At 39.6% G+C, this 20,510-nt stretch overlaps 1 protein-coding gene across 2 annotated transcripts in view; it reads right to left on the bottom strand.

The window, feature by feature from the left end:
• LOC132070211 (complement C4-like) overlaps window positions 1-20,510 on the bottom strand; it is a 52,761-nt gene that overhangs the window by 21,776 nt on the left and 10,475 nt on the right. For both annotated transcript variants that reach the window (XM_059466864.1, XM_059466865.1), the window contains exons 2-22: window positions 19,703-19,785; window positions 18,037-18,229; window positions 16,841-17,021; window positions 16,125-16,195; window positions 15,727-15,812; window positions 14,973-15,055; window positions 13,780-13,867; window positions 11,269-11,374; window positions 10,949-11,072; window positions 10,517-10,632; window positions 9,605-9,772; window positions 8,658-8,855; window positions 6,852-7,043; window positions 5,367-5,516; window positions 4,823-4,949; window positions 4,380-4,451; window positions 3,323-3,523; window positions 2,440-2,551; window positions 2,143-2,213; window positions 1,160-1,299; window positions 131-343 (exon numbers count right to left, since the gene is read on the bottom strand). In XM_059466864.1, the coding sequence (XP_059322847.1) occupies window positions 131-343; window positions 1,160-1,299; window positions 2,143-2,213; window positions 2,440-2,551; window positions 3,323-3,523; window positions 4,380-4,451; window positions 4,823-4,949; window positions 5,367-5,516; window positions 6,852-7,043; window positions 8,658-8,855; window positions 9,605-9,772; window positions 10,517-10,632; window positions 10,949-11,072; window positions 11,269-11,374; window positions 13,780-13,867; window positions 14,973-15,055; window positions 15,727-15,812; window positions 16,125-16,195; window positions 16,841-17,021; window positions 18,037-18,229; window positions 19,703-19,767 (2,757 nt within the window). In that variant the 5' untranslated portion in view covers window positions 19,768-19,785. The remainder of the gene's footprint in view (window positions 1-130; window positions 344-1,159; window positions 1,300-2,142; window positions 2,214-2,439; window positions 2,552-3,322; window positions 3,524-4,379; window positions 4,452-4,822; window positions 4,950-5,366; window positions 5,517-6,851; window positions 7,044-8,657; window positions 8,856-9,604; window positions 9,773-10,516; window positions 10,633-10,948; window positions 11,073-11,268; window positions 11,375-13,779; window positions 13,868-14,972; window positions 15,056-15,726; window positions 15,813-16,124; window positions 16,196-16,840; window positions 17,022-18,036; window positions 18,230-19,702; window positions 19,786-20,510) is intronic.

Genomic DNA, 20,510 nt, shown 5'->3' with positions numbered 1-20,510 from the left:
TGCTTCCAGCCTTGTGTTTGTACCATTTCACTCCCTCCACGAGAACTCCACACATAGTGAACGTTGCATTTGAGGGCAATTTGTGAAGTGCCTGCCCTCAAGTAGGGCATACATACCACAGAATACATACCACCACTTTGAGATTCTTCCTGATGCTATCGCTGTGCCCAGAATCCCGGTCGAAGGCAATGATGGTGATTGGGATTTCTCCCACAGTCAGAGGGACGACTGAGAAGAAGGCTGGTGTTGCCGAGTTCCCCTTGGCCAGCAGTGTCAGCTGCACGGCCTTCGCTGTCGTCTCCGCCGTGCACAGCCCCTTCACTGCCTCCATCTTCACTGTCACCTGTGGGGACAGGGCAATGCCCAAGAGCAGTCCTGGGGCACAGGGAAAATACCTCTGGATGCCCCTTCCAATGTAAATTGTTCTGTGACCCCGTGGCCTGTTAATATTCAGCTATATTGATTAGGGCTCTGAAGGTAAATCAGCCAACATTTCTTCATTACACTGAACTTGAAACCGAGTTTTGGCCTATCCCTGAACCACAGTGAAGTAAGAAGGATAGTGCATTTTTATACATCCCAGCTCTACACAATTCAATGCAGCTCAGAGGATGCTGGTTGAACAGCTGGTTGGGAGATGGGAAGAAGTAGAAAAAAAAAAGAATATCAACTTTGGATGATGGAGGCCCCTAGCCCAGTGACAACTGTGGCTGTATGCAGGACTGCATAGAAGTCACATGAAGAGAAAAAGTGGCCCTGTGTTGTATGCTCAATGAGTTTTGTGGCCAACATTGGGTGGTGCACTCATACTCATTTACCTCTCTGCCTTGTGTATCTTGTGAAGTGTTAGCAGGTGTCAGTGTCAGCATCTGGGTATTGCCCAGATCAGCAGGCAGCAAAAAGAGAACAGATTACTTCAAAGAGGGGGAAGAAGTACCCAAAACCAAAGGATATGGCTATGTAACATGGTGAATAAAATCTGCTTTATATGGTAAGTTTGGTTACCAAGTAGAACTGGATCTTGTGCTTGGGAAAGAGCTCAAGATAGGAGCATTATGTCTGGGCTGTAGGGTGGCCAGGACATGCCCATTAAATTATTACAAAACTATAGCTCTATCTAGTTAGGCATGCAAGGTGCAGCAGTTGTTGATCACAATACCTGGAGATCATTGGGCAGGTAGTTGTAAACCACTGCTTTTATTTCCAGCTGCTCATGTCGTCTGACTGAGTACGGTAATCTCAGAGACACAAAAAAGTCCTTGAAAACTGCAAAGCTGTGGGGGTCAGCCACACAGAACCCTGGGGTGAGAAAATGAAAAACAGCTAGAATTGAGAATTACACACTTTACATCAGCTGATAGGAAGTTAAATGTCAGATCAAAATTCAGTGCCTGGGTTCTCCTGTGGTCACAAGCAGGAGAGGAAAACAGGCATACTCAGAACTCATTTAAACTCATCTGCACTAGAGACCTGCCTGTAGTTTGCCTCCTGGAGTCACTTCCATGGTTTTTGACGGCTAAAACTTGGCAGAAGTGTTTATATGTTTTGTGAGTGAACTGTGACCCAGTTTCCCTCCCCTTTCCAAGGGAGTAGGCAGTACAATATAGACCCTTTGTCCCTGCTGCAATGGTCCTCATCAGCTCCTAGGAGCTCCCAGAGGGCAGCACCTGGGAACCTGGGCTCTCTGGCTGGACCTTTGCTGGTTTCCTGGTGTTCTTTTCTGCCCTAGAGGCCACAGACTTTCATGCTTTGAGATGGCCAGAGCCTGGTCCCAGAATTATTCAAAGAAAAGTGATGTTACTACTGCTACCTCTCATGTGGCTTCCTGGCCATGTGGAAGCTAAAATCAGGTGGTTTAAAGAGTGGAAAGAATAAAAGACAGTTTTGATTGTATGATCCATCATCCTTGAGCCCCTACTCCCTGTTGTTTTTATAAATATAAATCTATACTTTAACTTCTAGTTGGGCTTTAACATGGCATAAAAGAGAGAAGTAGCTATTACAATCAAAACACTGCATTTTTTCAGTACAAACTGTTTTATTCTGTCAACATAATATTGTATCTCTTTTATAAAAATTACACATTCTCTACTCATCTTCATATAAAGAAACACAAAACCAAAAATTACCCAATACTTATACCTTTTTCAGGAGATATACTTATTGCTTGAACTTCCCAGGTAGTTATAGAGTCAGGAGCAAAGTTCTTTACACTAAAACCACAAAATAAAATGTATTAGAAGGCATGTATAAAATGTAAACATCATCATTTGATGAAGTTTGAGTATTTAAAGAGAAAAACATATTCCCTCAGCTGTGGAGACAAAGTACTTGCAAATATTCCAAGGTCCTCTGCATCAGATACTACATAAAGCTGATATTTATATACATTTGAGAGTACAAATTTAAACATATTCAGCTAGTCAGGCAACAGAGTACCTGTGATTTCCAGGGCTTTCCACTTCTTCAAAATTCCACCACCAGCTCTCAGGAAAATAACTGCGCAAGCTGACAGAGGTTTCATCAAACAATTCTTCCTGTTCACTGTATTCTGCAAAACAGGAGTGAGGTTTCTTTTTGGAAGTCTTCAGCTGCTGACCTTACACTGTCTTGCAGAGAGTCAACTTGTAAAAGCACAAAAAATGCTCTGAATGAAAAGATTTAATCTGTGTTTCATCTTGTGAATTAAACAAAAATCTTGGAAAAAGAGAAGCAATGACCATAGTTTGTCACTGAACAAAGTGTTCTTCTTCCCAACTTCAATAACTATATGCTATCAAATGAAAAATCAGACCTCTGTAGTAAGGCTAGCAAAGATGTTCCCAGTGTCCCATACTTGTGACAGACAGGGGAAATCTATGAGAAATGGTAGCAGAACTTGCACTCAGAAGGAGATCATTTTAGATGGAAAGTAATTTTCTTTTTGGTAATATAATAGTAGTACCACTAGTTAAGGAGTCGAAATCTGAGACCACTTAGAGCCCTAAATACCGACATCCACCCCCTTCCCTCTCTGCTGTCTGTGGCCTCTCTGGGGTGTGGGCAGGGGCCATCAGTTCCTCTGTAAGTCTGGAGGGGCCAGCAGTGGCTGAAGTGATTCCTGCCTTTTCTGACCCCAAGGAATTATCCCGTGCCACTCCCATCTCCCAGTGCAGAGGTGTGAAGACGCAACGCTGCGTGGCTGCTGCGCTGTACCGGGGCTCTCTGAAATGCTGGTGTGCAAACCTCCTCCCCAGCCCCACAGCACTGAGGTGCCCCTTGGCCCTCCCCAGCCACCACAAGGGGGGTGAAAGTGGCAGAGCTGTGTGCCCCTGCTCCTCACGTCGTGCCAAGCCCACTCTGTTCCTCTGCTTCGCCTGCTTCCTGAGGGCTGTGGCTTTCTCGCAGCACTCCTGGAACGCGGCCCTGCACTCCTGGGAGCCAGACACCTTTGCCAGCCTTTTTGCACAAGGAAACCTCATGGGATTTAATTTCATTCCATCTTGGCAGCATTTTAGTAGAGCGGTGTTCTGGTATCTGCTGGCTGCAATAGAATTAAAGCCCAGAATTAGTGCTGTGTAAGAAGAAATTAGTGTAAAGGTGTTCATTGTGCTCAATCATATCATTCTTTGCCATTAACATCAATTTCTATAGCAACAGCCAAGCTTCAGCCTGGGACCCTGAAAACAGTCTGCCCTAAACATAGTCCACAAACACAGGAGGAAAGCATAGGCTCTATGGCATCCTAGACATTCTGTTCTAAGCCCTCTCTTCCCAGTCAGACTGAATTAAAAGTAAATCCTCTTTGCAGGCTGGAATTCTTAATGGAAATAGCAATATCAGTGTTCTCTTTCTTGAGTAGAGTCTGATTTCAAAAGAAAGGAAGAATCCAACTCCAACCCTTCATGTCTTCTGGCAAGAAAATGAGAAAAAAAATTTTGCACAAATTGACATTTTATACCAAATGCTATACTAACTCTTCTCTTAATTGAAGCACAAAGTACCAAAGTTGGCACAGCTTCAAAGCAGAATGTCAAGAAAAAACAGGATTTATAAAACATCTTCTGACCATACAAAAGATTTTGAAAACCTCAAAGTTATGACTGATGACATGACATGTTATCTACTAGAACTGCTTTGCATTTGGGATTATAAAGAGGCAAACTAGTTTCCATTTATAGACATTATTTGGTTTTGTTTTTTGAGCTGTACTGATGAATGATGCATCATACAGCATTGTACATATATTTGTGCTAAGTTGTGTCATGTAATGCAAGAGGTGGAACTAAGAGTATCTTGGCATCCTTCATTATGCCATCACTTCTTGCCCCCTAGATCCCAGACACATCCCTTTGCCCCCCCCGCTACGATTTTCAGGCCACCCAGAGGAGCAGACATACCAATTCCTGACATTTTTTTCTGAAAATCCAAAGATCTCTTCTGCCTTCTGGTGCCCTGGAGGCATTTATATCCTGGGAAGGCAGAACAGAAGTCCTTGGTCACAATGGTATGACAGGAACAGCCTGATCATTCACATCATTCATGAAGACCTCTCTTAGGACCCATCTCATTGACAGAAGACCCACAATTTGAGGGAGAGTCCCACAAATCTTCCAGCCTAGCCAACTGCTGCTTGCCCTAGCTGAGGTGGTCACCAGAGGACCAGCACCCACCACCTGAGTTATCTGAGCTGCCAGCATCTGGTGGAAGAGCAGAAGAAAAACCCAAAGGCAAAGGAGATTTTACATCATAAGAGTAAAAATGTTTCTGATTTTTTAAGCAATCAGTCTCCCCAGATCTCTAGTGGTTTCACACAAATTTCTGAAGGGCAGGTTGCACTTACCTTCCCGAATGCTGGATTGAATTGTGTCTGATATAAAAGCCAGACCAACATCAGTAAAAACTTGAATGCTGTTTGCGCCACCACCCACAGAACAGCCAAGATCATATGAATTCATAGCATTAAATACCTGCCAAATAAAATGGCACAGATGGCTGTACATGCTTGTAAAGAATTTATTCATATATCAGAACAATTCTTGTGGCCTTTGATTCGCAGAAACAAGAGAAACCGGTGGTGCAAGCTGCATCTGGAAGCAGATTAAAGCTGAGGGGTGTTTTAGTTAGGGAGTGCTTTCGAGCCATGCTTTTTTAAATGTACAAACTTGTCTGCCATAGGTTGGAAATCCCCATCTTAAATATACCACTCATCTTAAACATGCAATTCATCTTAAATAGATCCTAAATTGCAAAAGAAAAAACATTTTCAAATTTAGCAAAATGTTGTCTAGGCAATTAATAGCCATTAATTATATTTTGATCCTCTCATTAGTCATGGGAAAATTTGCTTGACTAGTAGATGTGATATTTTGTTACAAATGTCTTACCTTTTTGGCTGTAAGCTTATTTTTCTTATTCAGAATAAAAACTGCCTTATCAACCATAGCTAAGGCAACTTTTCCCGCATGGTCCGTTTCAATCTGCAAATTGACCTGGTCTGCTGGTTCATACGTGTCTTGTTCTGTTCTCACTTTAATCTAAATAAAAAGGATGAAAAAAAATATAATATTTTTATATTATGGTGAAGATTCTTTGGGCCAGGAACACTGTCAGCTGTGACTGTCATCAGTCAGAGATTGTGAGATGTTCCTGTTTTGTGAAATTTCTGCCTGGGATCCTGTGTTTGGAACACATAGGTGCAGGTATTTTACACTGAAGGAAATCATGGGGAGCTGAAAGATGTGTCCTGCAGAACTTTGGATGTTGGCTTTCAATGACATTTAAGCACCAAGGGAAATTAAAAGTTTGTGTTAGGGGTTTTTGGAACTGGGGTCTTCAACATAATTTTGTTTATTTCCATTGGAAAAAAATTACCATGAAAGACATGAGCACATTGTCTTTGTCATTGCATGGTAATGTACAAAATTAAACAAATTAAACCAGTCTGTAATAATATTTCCTGCTTTCTATCACTCACTTGAAATTTTTAGCATATGTGAGCAAACACAGATCTGGTTCTGATGTACACACTTCTGTGATTTAAAGAGAAAGTAGCCATGGTGACTATGAATAATAGGGAATTATTACTATAAAGTCCTGTGAACACTACTGAATTTTGTCCATGTATAAATGAAGGGTTGGTTTGTCTGTTGGAGACAGATGATTTTTTCTTGAAAACTTTTTTCCCCCAATGGACTACCATATTCTTTTTCCAAAACAAACATTTTCAGTAGAAAAAAATAATTTTAGACAGCTGACAATTTTCAGCAATTGGGTTTCATGCTATTGGTAGAAATTCCTGTGTCTTCATTTTTTTTTCATTTTACCTTATGGTCCCAAAGCGAGGAGGAGGAAGAGGAGAAGGAAGATGAAAGAAAGGCTTAGAGGGCCTCCCATTTTGTCTACACTTCATTTTCTAATGTAAACCATTCTTAAAAGCTTTTAAAGTACTACCAAAATTCAGAAAATTACTTTTAAAGAAATTAAAAAGCTTGAAAAATTACTTCAAATTCATACTTTTTCCCCCAATAAATGGCTTCACTTTCTTTCCTGCGACACACATCACTAACAAAAGAGAAAGTTAAAAAGAGATTCCTCCCCCTCAATAACTCTATCAGCATTTTCTTGTGGATTTCTAAAATACAGACACTCACAGGGGGTGATTTTTTCTGTAAGAAACTATTTCTCATCTCTTTGAAGCACAACCTGAGAGCCTTTCCAAGTTATACCTTTTGTCATGACTCCTGATGACTCCTTTTCAATAAAAATGACATGTCTCACTTTATAATCCCAGGCCTGCGCTTGCTCTGCCACTACCCCATTTAAAAAAAAAAAATTTGGAATGCAACAGAAGCCATGGGCTTTGAAAGCACCTTTCCTTCGCAGACATCCATGACGTCCACCCAGACAGAATCAGCGATGATCTCTTGCTGGCCCTCGTTCTCAATGAAGTAGTAGGCTAAAAACCGAAAGGCAGGCACCATCTTCTCGGTGATTTTAAGGTTTATTACTTTGTTTGAGGACAGGACCCTTCCCAGAAGCTCAGCTTGTCCCTTTGCCACAACCTGCAAGGCAGAAACAATTGAAATAAAATACTGTGACTATGTCCCAGAAAGGCCATTATGATGAATAATTTTACATTTTGGGTTTTTTTTTTTCCTGAGGCAAATTCTGTTTAAAATATGTTTTCTTCTAATGGCATTAACAGTTTTGATTGCCAAAGCAGTATACCAGCAGCCTGGAGGAGACCTGCACACTGTGGTGGTGGATCTCTGCTACACTGGTCTTGTGGCCCAGGTTTGAACACAAATCTGTCACCCTCCACTCAGTCTTACAGCTTTAGAAGGGTTACCCAGATAGTAAAAACACTAAATTTTGTCTTCTACAATGACTGGTCATCACATCTAGGAAGATATCAGCATTATTTACTCTGTAATCAGTACTGAATCCTTCAGATGGTGGGAAAGAGTTGGAGCAGGAGGTTTAAGGATAAAGTCCCACAGACTCATCTTGAACTGATTTCAGCCCATCCTTCACTATTTAACTCCTTCCTTCCTACATTATGTTAACTATAGTCTTGGGTGGTCAGAGGAATGAAAAAACAGGCACAGCAGCAGGAGTGAGGGTGCTCTTCCCAGAACAAAATATGTGAAGCTTTCCTAAACATACAGGGTTTCAGGAAGTAACAAAGGCATGCTACAGCCTGCCCTGAAATCCTCACTGTCTTTGTTAAAATGACCAAAGTTTGGGAGAGACCCTCGCTGCTGAGCTTCAGCAGTGTCACCATCCCTCCCACACATCCTGCCTGCCCAGCACTATACCTTCCCAAAGATTGGCAGCACCAGTTCCAGCCCTGTGGTACATCATCCATTGAAAACAAACCCCCAAACCTAAACTTAACTCCTAGGGATACAATTATTCCAATATGTCAGAGCCCTTTTAAAAAAAAATGGGAACTGATATCTTGGCACTTAACATCCTGTGAAATTTAGGCTGCCAAGGAAAATGAGGACAAAGAGAGTGAGAAAGGGATTAAACACATTTTACATTCAACAGATTCACTCCTGGCATGTACCTGCAAACACATTTGTCTCATTCAGCAAAATAAATACTCTCCATTTTACATGCCCTAAAAATAACTGCAAATGTATAAACGCCAGCAGAATCATAGAAATAATTTCTGAAAAGGACCTATGGAGATCTCTAGTCCATCTGCTTGCTCTAAGATGAGACATCACCAGGGTAAGACTAGATGAGACTGGCGAGGGTTTCTTTTATTGAGTGTTGAATTTTTCTCAGGCTGGAAAATCTCTCAACTCCCTGGGGAGCCTCTTCCAATATTGCACTCATTACTAGTGAATAGATTTTTCCAAAATGAATCTCCCAGGCCATAATTTTTAACCTTGGTCCCTTGTTAGATTGTGTGGCACCGCCTAGGACATCTTGTCTCCACTATGCCTTAATTCCTCTTCAAGTAGTTTAAGGTTGCTACTAATTCACTCTTAGGCTCTTCACCCAACTGAGCAAGCCCAGTTCCCTCAGCCTGTCTTGGTGGGTCTGGAGTGCCAGAACACCAATCATCCCACTTGCCTTTTGCTAGACCCCCTTGGTAACTAGGTAAATGTTCCAGGCTGCATAATTTGTGAAAGAAATTACTGATATGATACTGTTCTTTTTACCATATAATAGAAATAGCCAATGTTTCCTCTGCCAGGTTGATGAATATCATTCAAGGTGATGGGCAAGGTATCTCCTGGTGCCACAACAGTGTGTGGGATGCTGATGCTGAGGTAGTTTGGGGAAGCAGACTGGTATCTTTCAGCTCTGATGCTGGTTTCAGGTGTTTCTAATCTTTCTTTACCCTCTTCAGCCTTTACCTGTCAGGGAAGAAAAGGACAGAGTGAGTAAAGTGTCCCGCAGGAGACAGTGTATAGTGTCACAAATAATCACATTGTGCAAGGTTATTTGGAAAATACTGTGAAATAAAAGGAATAATTGCTGAGCCCTCATTAGCAGAACGTGGCATCAAAACCCAGGATTTTAGTTACTTTATTCTCTTACCCCATTTTGCCTCTTGCTGTATTTACATTTGGTATTTTCACCCTTGGCTCTTTCTAAATGAGAATCAATGGCTCAAAAATCACAAAATGATTTTGTACTCAGACAATTTTTTCCCCCCATTTTTTATATTGTGGACATAATTGAACCCTCTGAGTGGGCAGATGTAGTTGACTCTCTGCATTGCTCAGGACCTTTTCCTTCACTTTCCTCTGATAATTATCTATCACTTTGTATGGTGATATTCCTTACAGTCCCATTTCTGTCCTTCATGCCAGGCAAATGCACATCCAGAACACAAAAATGTATCACTATAACCAATGCATGTACTGCCAAGGCTCCAATGATGCTACAGGAGTGGCTTTCACTTGAGACATCCCTCAGGCCCCTGCTCTGTATAACAAATCTTTCACAATCTGGACAAGGATCTCCAGGTTGTATAACAAATCATGTTCCACCATCTGCGCTAATTCCATGAAAAGTGATCATCTTCACAATTGTTTATAATTGTCATTTGAGCAATTCTCAGTGGGATACTTTTAAACATGGATGCTTGCATTTTCTTTACCTTTATTTCAAGCACTTGAGCATCTTTGGGGATGTTAAAAGTGATGGAGACCAGACCCTCTCTATTACAGAAGGCAGTCTTCTTCACCGGGGGTTTTCCAGGCAAGGTAAGAGTGGCAGTGATAAATAGGAAGGCAGCAGGAGTACCATCAACAAAAGTGGCAGTTACCTATTGAAAAGATAGTTCTGTTATTTACAGGAAATCCTATGTTTAAAAAATGCACACAAACAAGAAGCAATTTTAATTTATAATTTTTATGAACTGAGAAAAAGATATAAAACTGTGCATACCAGCATTCAAAAATTTGAGTTTTGAGAAAAGGGGATAGCAATTGACTCAGTCTAGACTTTAGTTTAAGTAAAAACCTATGAGTACAGATTACAAAATGCCTCAGATTTTCACTTAGCATCTATTTAATCTAAGCAGGTCCCAGAGATATTTGTCATTAACTATTATAAGGTAATATTCTGACTTTAACTCTTCATAGAAAACGCTTGAAAAACTTGAAGGCGTGAAGTTTCAAGCCACATAGTCTCAAATGTATTTATTTAAAAAGGCAATAATACCCCATTTTACTGTTAAGAATTTTAGTTTGATGTGGGATTATTTTATTACAATATTCTTGTTTCAATATTTTTATATGGAAGAGAGGAAGAGACTCCTATGTTTTATAAAACTATGTAGGGCAACAGTGCACATTGACTTCTAGAGCAGAAAGCCAGCATTTTCTGGCTGTTCAGGTGCTGAGCATACAGAAAAGGGACAAACCAGACACACAAACAGCAGCTCTGTGTTGCACCTATTGTTGAAGGTCTTGGTCCTACAGAGCTCACAGTGGATCAGACAAGGAAAGAGGGCAGGTGTAAATGCAGTGCTATGAAGGCAGACAGACACACTCAGAACACTACATACCATAACAGAGAAGGGGGCTCCAGGCACAAAATACTTTTTGGTGTTAGACAGATCAAGAGCATAAGGAGATCTCACAAACTTCACACTGCTGAGTTCCTCTTCCCTCATCTCACCACCTGTTAATATCAAACAGTATGTCTTGCTATGGGGGCACTAACTATGGACTTGCATACCTTGGATATCTAATCTTCTGAAAGATTTTGTTTTCATTTTCAGCTATTGGAGAGAGTTAGCTATCTAATGTCATCTGCAACTTGGAGCTTGAGCAGCCACTTTCCATCCAAGATTCTTCTAGTTAATTCCCTACAGCATGAGCAAGCTTTACAGTAAAGATGGATCCAGTGAGACCAAATTCCCCACATAGCAGATTACACCAGAGAAAGATCAGTGTGAATCTTCCAGACTGTATCAGCCAAGCCATACTGTACTCACTTGCAGTTTCTACAGTGGTAACAGCCACATATAAATGAAAACCTTCCAGGGTGGAAATGCCCTTTCTCAATTTCTCTTCCAAAAGTGGTGTACTTAAAGTAACTCTTCCTTTTCCATTTTGGATCTAAAACAAAAGTGAGAGAAAAAAAAAAAGAAACAAAAAAGGAAAGAGAGACAGCGTTACTGGTTTGTGGCCATTAGAAATAAAATGTTTATACCACAGCTATAGTATTATGGACTTATAAGTTTCCAGAACTTTTGACAATATTCCACTTAGGTGAATATTAGGATAAATCAGAGTAGTTCCACTGAATACTTACTGATAGCTGTTGCTCCAGGCCTGGAATAAATATTTTGTTCTCATTTTCATCAATTATGCCAAATCGCACATATGCAGCACCTTGAATCTCTTTCCCGTAAGAATGTCTTTGGAAGGAAGAAAAGTGAGGAGAGGGATCATTATTTTAATAAAAAAGTAAGCATAAGGCAGACTAATCATTTTGTGCTGAAAAAATATTGGAATATTTGTAGGCATCCCTTTTTTAACTAATAGCTTTAAAACAAAATTCAGTCCTACTCGCTCATAACTCAAACCTGAAAACTTTTACTGATCATTGTGCCAACTGGTGATTTCAAATGCAAAGATATTTATAGCATAAGTCCCATTGGCAGAATTGAATGGGGAGACATCATCTGGTAAAATTTGCACCAGAATAATTTTTAATTTTTTTTAACAAATTAATGAGAACTTAAGTTTCATTGCTGCCAGACTTCAAGAGATCTTACACCACTCATCCCATTTAGCTTGGATGAACAGCTATTTCCTTTGTATGAGATACTCATGAGCAGAGCATAGAAAATAAAGGATCAGAAAATCATTTCAGGGACTGATATGAAATATTTGGTACCTCTGAAGATGCACAGCAGGAAGACTCTCCCTGCTGGTATTCTCACACCTGCATTGGGTAGAGTGGACATCCTCTGCCCCATGTCACTCCTACAGGTTTAGGCAGTATGGCAGAAAAGTCCTCTTGTGAGTGAAATATTTGCCAGATCAGCATCTGGCCAGAACACCCCTGAACATTTAATAAAGGTCATGGGGAGAGAGGATGGGGCATGTTGCTGCACCGGGCTCTGTGCTCAAGGAAACCCTGGCAGATGTGCAGCAGCACAGTGTGCAATGTGCTACATGAGACCTGCCATGGCCATGGTGTTGTCTTTTGCTTGTGGAAATCCCACTTCACCTCAGGCTTATTTTTGTTTAAACAAGCCTCTTTCAAATCGACCTGATCAGCAGAACTATCTATACCAATAAAGCCAATGGAGAGACAGGTTTTATGAAAACTGCATTAAATGCCAGAGCTAATAAATGGGAAACAATAGTCAATTACACCAAATAACTTCATTACAAGCATGGCCAGTTTAGAGAAATAAGTTCAATTATCAGGAATTTCATATGCTGATTTTGATGAAAGTCATGCAGGCCTGTGTGGCACCACTAGGACTTTTTCCAATAAGGAAAGGAATGGTATCCAGTCATTGAGGGCGAATTTTTCCTCTTAAATAATTATGATGCTGATGAGAAGTCAAATATATACAAAGTTCATAAACTCAAAATAGAGTGCTGCAATAGCGCAGAGAAAAATTTAGAAAGGATTAAGATACTGAAGCCAGTGATTTGAAATAATTTCATATCACAACATGAAATGATCATGATTAAAGCAAGTAATTATTCAATAGAACCAAATAAAAATTCAAGAAGATAGGAAGAGTTGAGTTTGTTCAGGCAAGCACAAGGAGGTGGATACAGGCTCTGTCTGCTCTTTCTTTCAAGGTGTGCTGGGGAATGGAAGGACCAGCTCAGGCAAGGACAGCAGGCAGTAGTCTAACAGTCCTCACTCCTCTGAAACTGAATAGATTTATCCCAACTATGAAAGAAGGCCAGCTGCTTACACCTGCCTGTTCTCATTTCATAACATTTATTCCTCTTTAGAAAAAGAAAAAAACCCAAAAGTATCAAGTTCTAATTTAGTCATTCTCCTAACAGGCAGTTTCTTAGCATTTCTACTGTTATGAAAACTGAAAATTCAACTGCCAAAAAATATTTTGATGGATTAAATTTTCATTGTCTGCCTTCCTAAGTTGCTCTGTGTTTGATGCCATTCTAATTTGGTATGGGACCAGGTGTAATTCATTTGCCTTTGAGCCCTGCCCCATGGTCTGGCCAGTCTGAGAGCTCTGTAGCTGTGGAACATCCAGGCCAGAGTACTGCTGTTCAGCAATGGACATGTGATGCTGTAGTGATGCTCATGGAAACTCCTCTGATTATTTGTATTTATCCACCTGGAAGCCTTTCTGCATAAATCATTACTCTTGAACAAGCACTAGCTTATTGCTCACAGACTGCACTGTGCTTTGAGAAAATTCCATACCCAAACTTGAATCCAGCTCTACGTGAATTATGTTACATAGCACAGTGGAGGCTTTAGAACATTTCTAAATATTTAAACTAAAATTACACAGAAAACCAGGTGACTAATTTGCCTGGACCCTTGCATAGGAACACAGAAGAGAATCCTAAATAGCCACCTTTGACAGCAAACAGAAATATTCAGAAAATCTTGTTCCAACTTGATCAGCATGGCCTGGACCCAGGCAGCACTTGGCACTGATGTCTCAAGTCAGTGGTGGAAACAGAGATTGTATAGGATAAGTCAGATCTAAGTCAAGAGAGAAGCTAGTTAACTCTTAATGACAAGAAAAAGGTAAAAGTCACAAAACTCATATCTGCTTATCTGGCCCTTAACCAGCCTGGCTCTGAGCACACCTACTTTGCCTCGATGTCAAACACAAAGCTTTCATTCCAGATATGGTAGTATGGATGAAGTGGGATGAGTTTGACTTCAAAACTTGGAAGTTCTGCATGGAAAAAGAAAAAAGACAGAAGGTCATGACATGTGAGTTTCAAACATACCTTAAACTCCTGTCGTGGCAACACACACTGAGACAATGCAGCTGCATTGAAGCATGTTTTAGTTTGAGCGAGCAGTGCCCTTCTGAAGCAAATCTACTGGTCATTTTCAGTTATTCTGCTCTGCTTCACATAGTGGAGCAGTCTTCAAGCACACAAAATCTGTTTATTTACAATGAAAACTCTGCCTGCTCATGGGCAGGAAGTGCCCTGGACTAGGAGCAGGCCGAGCTAAACCCACTCTGAATTGGGTGGAGAGTGGATCTGAGCTCCTCAGCATCAGCTGTGTCACTCTGAATTTGCTCCTACAAAGCCAACCTATTTGTTTCTGCAGGTATATCAGAGTGATTTGCTCCTGCTTGCAGCTGTTTGGAGAGGGGGCCGTAATCTCCACTATTCTGCTACCTCCACTAGCTAAGGCAAAATCAGTTTTGTTAAACAGAGATTTTCAGGCAACCTCAAGGTTTTCTTTTCTCTTTAAAGGAATAAAAATCAAAACAATGAAACAACAAGCCCACATTGATTTTACAAGGAGGTATAATTTCAGTGTAAATAAAGCAAACTACTTCTTATCCCAAATTGTTGTTTTTACATTTTTACGTTATCCAAAGGACCCTTATTTTCCATAAAAAAGATTCTTTGAGGATAGGAATAACTCTAATAAACTTCCAGACTGAATTTCACTGAGACAAAATGGGCAGGTTTTTTTTTTCTCTTTCTTCCATCCCAATATTCACTGCAAACTTTAGCCAGAATTGAAATGACTTCAAAATGGAGCTCATCACACTTTTTTTTCCTGTGGTAGGAGAGCCCATCCAATGTTTTGTGATAAAATGTTTAAAATGTGATTGAAAAGTTACTAAATCTGTATAAAAACTCCTTACAAAATATAAACCACACAAAGCTGGAATTTTCTTCTGTGCATCAGAAATAGCAATGATGCACTGAAACACCATGAAAGCCTAACTACAGCCAGATTTAACTACTGCAGTGTATTTTTAACACATTGTGATAACTCCTTATATTTTTAATGCAAATCTTATAATATCTCACCATATCTTTTAACTTCAAATTCAGTGGAAACATTAGACATTTCATGTTGATGAAACCAGGCTTTGATTTTCCAAATTCCAGGCCTAAAGTCCAGATTCAGCAGAAAATAGTTAATTACAATTCCTCAGATATTTTATTATGCAAACACATAAATTATCACTGAATTATAATATTTGCTTTACTTTGATCTCATCCCTAAATAATTAATTAATGGTTTTATTTTTACTGGGAGGAGCCAGCAACATATATTTCCAAGTGTCTTAGGAAACACTCAAAACAAGTATGAGGAAGTACAAGATAACATATTTGCAAACCACTACCTTTGAAAAGCCCACAGAAACAGAGAACTCATCAAATATTTCCTATAGCTCATCTTCACTGAGATATCAAAATCAACTTAGCATGCCAGAAGACCTTGAATATTAAGTAAAAGCTTGACTGTTTGTAATCAGATTTAATAAATAACACTTTGCAGACTAGCCCTTTTAGAAGTGCTCCCTTCAAAGAAGCCATACGTTTCAGCAGATATTTGAGCAGTTTAATTGTTCTTTACCAGGATACATGTTGCTAATTGCAGCATATTTACAGTAAATTCTGGACTCATCTATCCAGGATGAGGTGCTTAAAGGTGAAAAGATACTGATCATGTGTCCCATGGTGAAAGAAAGACAATTTTGAAAAGTAATTCAAGAAATTCAGCAGTTAAAAATCTTAATCTCCAGGCTTTGATGCAGAAGGCACAGCAGTAACATACTCAGCAATGTCAGGTATAGCAAAGTGTTCACCAAACACTGTGTTTATTTTCCGGTCTGACTTTTTAACCACCATTCCCTTGGAATTCTGTTGAGACAGAAGAAGCAAACATGAAATTATGCACCAGGTGTCAAATATTTACATCCAAAAGCTCAAGGTCATATCCCAGTGCTGTGGAAGAGAAAATGCTTTGCTTACTTTCCTACTGCATTACCCACATGTCACATATCTCCATGTTTCTGATATGGGCCAAAAATAACTACAGATATCTCACTATGTGCAAATACAGATTTCTGGAGAGGAGTCTCAGTTATTGTTGTGCTCTTGGACATTTTGTAAGAGTTTTCCATATCTCCTGCGCCGAAGAAGCACTCATCAACAGTGTTTTTGCATACTTACTAGCACAGCAACTGTAATGGTGTCATCTGTCGGCCTCATAGCATTGTCCAGAATGAAGATCCTGTATCTGACTGTTTAACAGAAGAATAAATATGTTCACAAATTTCTTTCTGGCCTTTCTATATACATATCATTGCAATCTAGTTAGTTACCAAATTTAAGATAAAACACTTTCTTTTAGTGAAAAGAAATATGAGAAATTTAAAGAAAATAATTGCATTCCTCCATAGCCCTTGCATGTCACATGACTGGATAAATTTTTGAAGAAAATTCTGAAAATTACTGAGGGAACTTCACTTGCTTTTGTATTCCTTTTGCAGTTGAGGCCTGAAACCAAACTCAAACCCTTTTTTTATTTCTCTCTTTTGTTAATTTAATTGGTAAGTAAAAAAACAGTAGGGGCCATAAAGAGCAAAGGTAACTTATTGCTGGTGTTACAAGCAGAAGCAGTAGGAGTTCAGTTTTTGACAGTTTCTCATGAGTTTTTTTTCCAAAGGAAAAGTCATCATTAACATTTTGAACAAAAAGGAGCAGATTTTTTCTGTCTCCCTTAAAAGTGACTGTCTCTGGAGGCATTTCCACAGGGTTGCTGCAATGTGCACAGCAGTCCCTGCAGAAGCCCTGGCTGCTGGAACAATCAGCTCGTTGCTACTTTTCTAATCCGGCCCTTGTAACATCCATATTCAACACCTGAAGAGAAGCATTTGTATTTCTACCTTGGGAACTCGGTGTGTAAACGGGCTTATCTGTCTGGATGAAAATGTAGCCTTTCCTGGAGGACAGGAGGATGCGAGTGCTCTTGGCAGTCATGGGGAGCTCCTTGCTCTCAGTGACCAGCAGAACATATGGCAGATTGCTCTTCTTGAACAGGCTCTGCTGCAGACTCCCTGGCTTGATCTGAGGAGAATAAAAGGGAAAACCCCACAGAGTCAGAGATGAGCTTGGTAATTTTGGGACCACATAGCAGAGGTTCCACAACAGCTGAAGTGCTTAAATAATCATATTAGCACCATTCAACATAAGATTTGCAATTATATCTTTCTTACTGGGTGTCATATTTTTCTTACTAGGTGAATATTTCTTTTTAATTAGAAATATCCTCTATAATCATCCATTTTCCACCACAGAAATACACTTTCTTCTGCCCAGTGTCAATAACTCCAGGTGGGAGAATTCAGACTACATGCCTGTTGATTTCCATTTACCACGTATCCTGTAAACACTATTTATGCTAAAATCTTGGTTATGAGAATACTGCTTTACTTCATGCAGTTTAATGCATTGCTTCTAAACATCACCCTTGACAGGAACCTGATTTGAAAGCTCTGCTGTTAGCTTTGGGAGTAACCAACCAGAGCCAAACTGAATATTGCTGTGTGCTTTTTTCCCAACCAAATAGCCCAAACTAGCGCTACAGAAATAAATCCTAACAGACTTCAAAGGGTGCCAGGAGCAAATGATGCAACATAGGATGTAAAGAATTAATCAACTTTAAAATCTGCAGAAAGAACATAGGCTTTGGTCTCAGAGACTACACATTTTTAAAGGTTTCTCTTGTATTGTAAAATGGCCAGTAGTAACCCAAAGGCCTGAATGCATTGTTTAAGTGAGGCAAAAAACCCAACAGTGATAAAATAATTAAATGTGTTTAAATTAAATTTCATTTATCACCAATGTGACAAAAACTTGAGCTTGTTATATGGGTGCAAAAGAATATTCACAACCACCACTGAAATTACATTAGCATTGTTTTATTAGCTGGTTGGGTGAATAGGTTGCTGCTGTCTCTGGAATTGGTTTTGTCAGTGCCTCTTGGGATCAATGTTGTCTAGGTTCCAGCCTATTCCAAGTGGAGATTATGTGCTTTTTATCACCAAATAAAAAAATTAAATCACTCTGATGTCAGACTCACCATTATATTTTTCATCTCTTGGTAGCCATTGTTTTGGTTCAGGTTAAAGTAGATCTTCTCTGATATGAGCTGATTTTTCGTCTCATCTTTGAAGAATGCAGTAACCTGCACAGGGCTCTGTGCCCCGTGGACTTGAACTGTTATCGTCTCCTGTGTGCCCAAACGCACAACATTTGGGGCAGTAATCAGAAATCTAAAACAACAGATGAACAGATTGTCCAGTATGTATGTTCAATGACTGTCCAAACAATATAAATTTTAAAGACAAAACAGGCTCTCACAAAATAGCGGAGCGAGGGACTTGTGGAGATCACCTAATCCATTGCCCTTGTTAGTCAGAGTAGAGGTTAAAAGAAAATAATTTTCTCTGACTGATCTCCAAATTCTGACCTTTCCCATTTAAGTCCTGTAAAACATCAATCACTATACATAGACAAGAAAAAGCCTGAAATATATCCCTGGGACTACCAATGCAATTTCTAACCTGGTGCGACTCAGAGAAAGCTCTATAAACTCAAATTTCTGAAACAGAACAAGGGCATGCATTGAAAAACAATGAATACATATTAATAAACACACAATTAGTGCTACAAAGTTATGTATCTTCATGTACTAGCACCCACATTATGCCAGCTTATGCTTTAATGTGTCAGGAGGTATATATTCCCTATATAACCATATGTATGGGGTTACAAGTAGCTATCTTCCTTGCAATATCACTGTGAAATGTTGGAAATGAGAGATCACAGAAGGTGAGACCACGTCCCTGGGAAGGACTGATTTGGAGGCTAAATTGTTTGGGATTTTTTTTCCCTCTTTATTATTTTCTTTCATTCTTGACCTACTCTGGTGCTTCTTAGTAATTGATTTCATGACCTTTAAAATGTAGATCATTATCCTTGCTCTCATTTTTTTCAAGTCTATTTTACACAAAACAATTTTACAAAAATCAGAGAACTGTGTGAAGAGCCAAGTCCTGTCTCTTCACCCATGATGTCACATAGACAAAGAACAGTTCTGAGCTCAAGACAGGTGCTTTTGGAAAATTATAATTCTCCAGAACATTTCTAAAATGAAAGGTGAATGATTTTCTATTATCAGAATGGGTTGGCTGAACTACCTTTTTTATTTTTCAAAAAAAAACCCCCTCTTCTTTCTTAAATGCATAAAATGAAAGGTGAGGTATAGAAATCAGGGAATAAAGCTGGTATTTAATTTCATTCACTCAGAATCTGTTGGCTCTAGCAAAAGGTGGCACAAGGCCTGGCTTATGTGTAAATCTCCACTGAGACAGAGGATAAATATAGAATACTGAAGGTCTCCTAGAAGTTAAACCTTTGCTTTTTGCAATGTATAAATCAATTACAGAGGGTTCTTTTTCCCCAAGATTTTTCAATCCCATAAATGTCATGAACGATAAGCGAGCGAACAGCAACAAGAGAGTGAACAAGCTGTACATTTTTAATTATTGGTTCCTGAGAGAATATTTCTTCCTTCAAAGAGTAGTTTTAAGCCTTTTACTTCTTACCTTTTTAAGGGTACACAAATTTTCAGTGGTCCAAGAACATGGCTTTTTTGATTCTCCATTGGGAGAGAGAGACTATTTCCTACCTTCACTTTCAAGGGATTTGTTAGGATTGAAGGATTTGTAATAAAATATACTTACGATGGTGCTTGTTGTGAATTGGGCAGCAGCAAACAAAAGCTCACCAACAATACCAGTCTTTCCATTGGAAAAGTCTACAACATCTGCAAAACAGAAGCACCAAAGAGCCACCATCAATCCTGGTGCTGCCTGTAGGAAATGGGCTGACAGCACATTGCAGCAAATGATGTTGCCTATCCTGGTTATTTATTAATAACTTGCAAAACTGTGCAAGCAATAGTGATGGACATGCTGGTGATGCACACAGTAATACCCTACGGAGAAACATTCTGGGCTAAATCACAATTTTATACCTTTTTGTTCATGCATTCTCTTCCCAGCTTCAATGTTTTCACATGATAGCAACTAAAAGTCAAGTGCAGAGAGAAGTTTTCACAAATACTGCAAAGGCATCCCAAAATCCAACAAGACACTGTGGCTTGCAGAGTGGCTGTAGAGTATTTCTAAATGGGGACAAATACAGGTGACAGGTTCCTTCTCTAAGCCTTTATTTAACCCCAGGCATCTCTGTGGTCCAGCAAAGGTGAGAGAAAGTTCCTTCTGTTTAGACAGCACCAAACATGCTTTGCGGGAAATCTACCTGTACAACCCAGTTTCAGTCTGTGGTGCTTGGAGGAATTCATCTGCCTTTGCTTCATTGGAAACGAAATTGATGCCTCTGCCCAAGCCATTCAGTCCAATTTTCTTTTATGCCCAAGACATTGGGCTTTTCCAGAGGGCAATTAGTCTCATCTTACCATAAACATGTAAGATGAATCATCAGCTGAAGGCATTCCAGACTGCTCATCTTAAAAAGTAGGATACTGAT

This window comes from Ammospiza nelsoni, chromosome 2 (genome assembly GCF_027579445.1).
Source record: "Ammospiza nelsoni isolate bAmmNel1 chromosome 2, bAmmNel1.pri, whole genome shotgun sequence".
In the NCBI taxonomy this organism is placed as follows: Eukaryota; Metazoa; Chordata; class Aves; order Passeriformes; family Passerellidae; genus Ammospiza; species Ammospiza nelsoni.
Note: the sequence above shows the minus strand (reverse complement) of the source record. Positions and strands in the feature narration are given on the sequence as shown.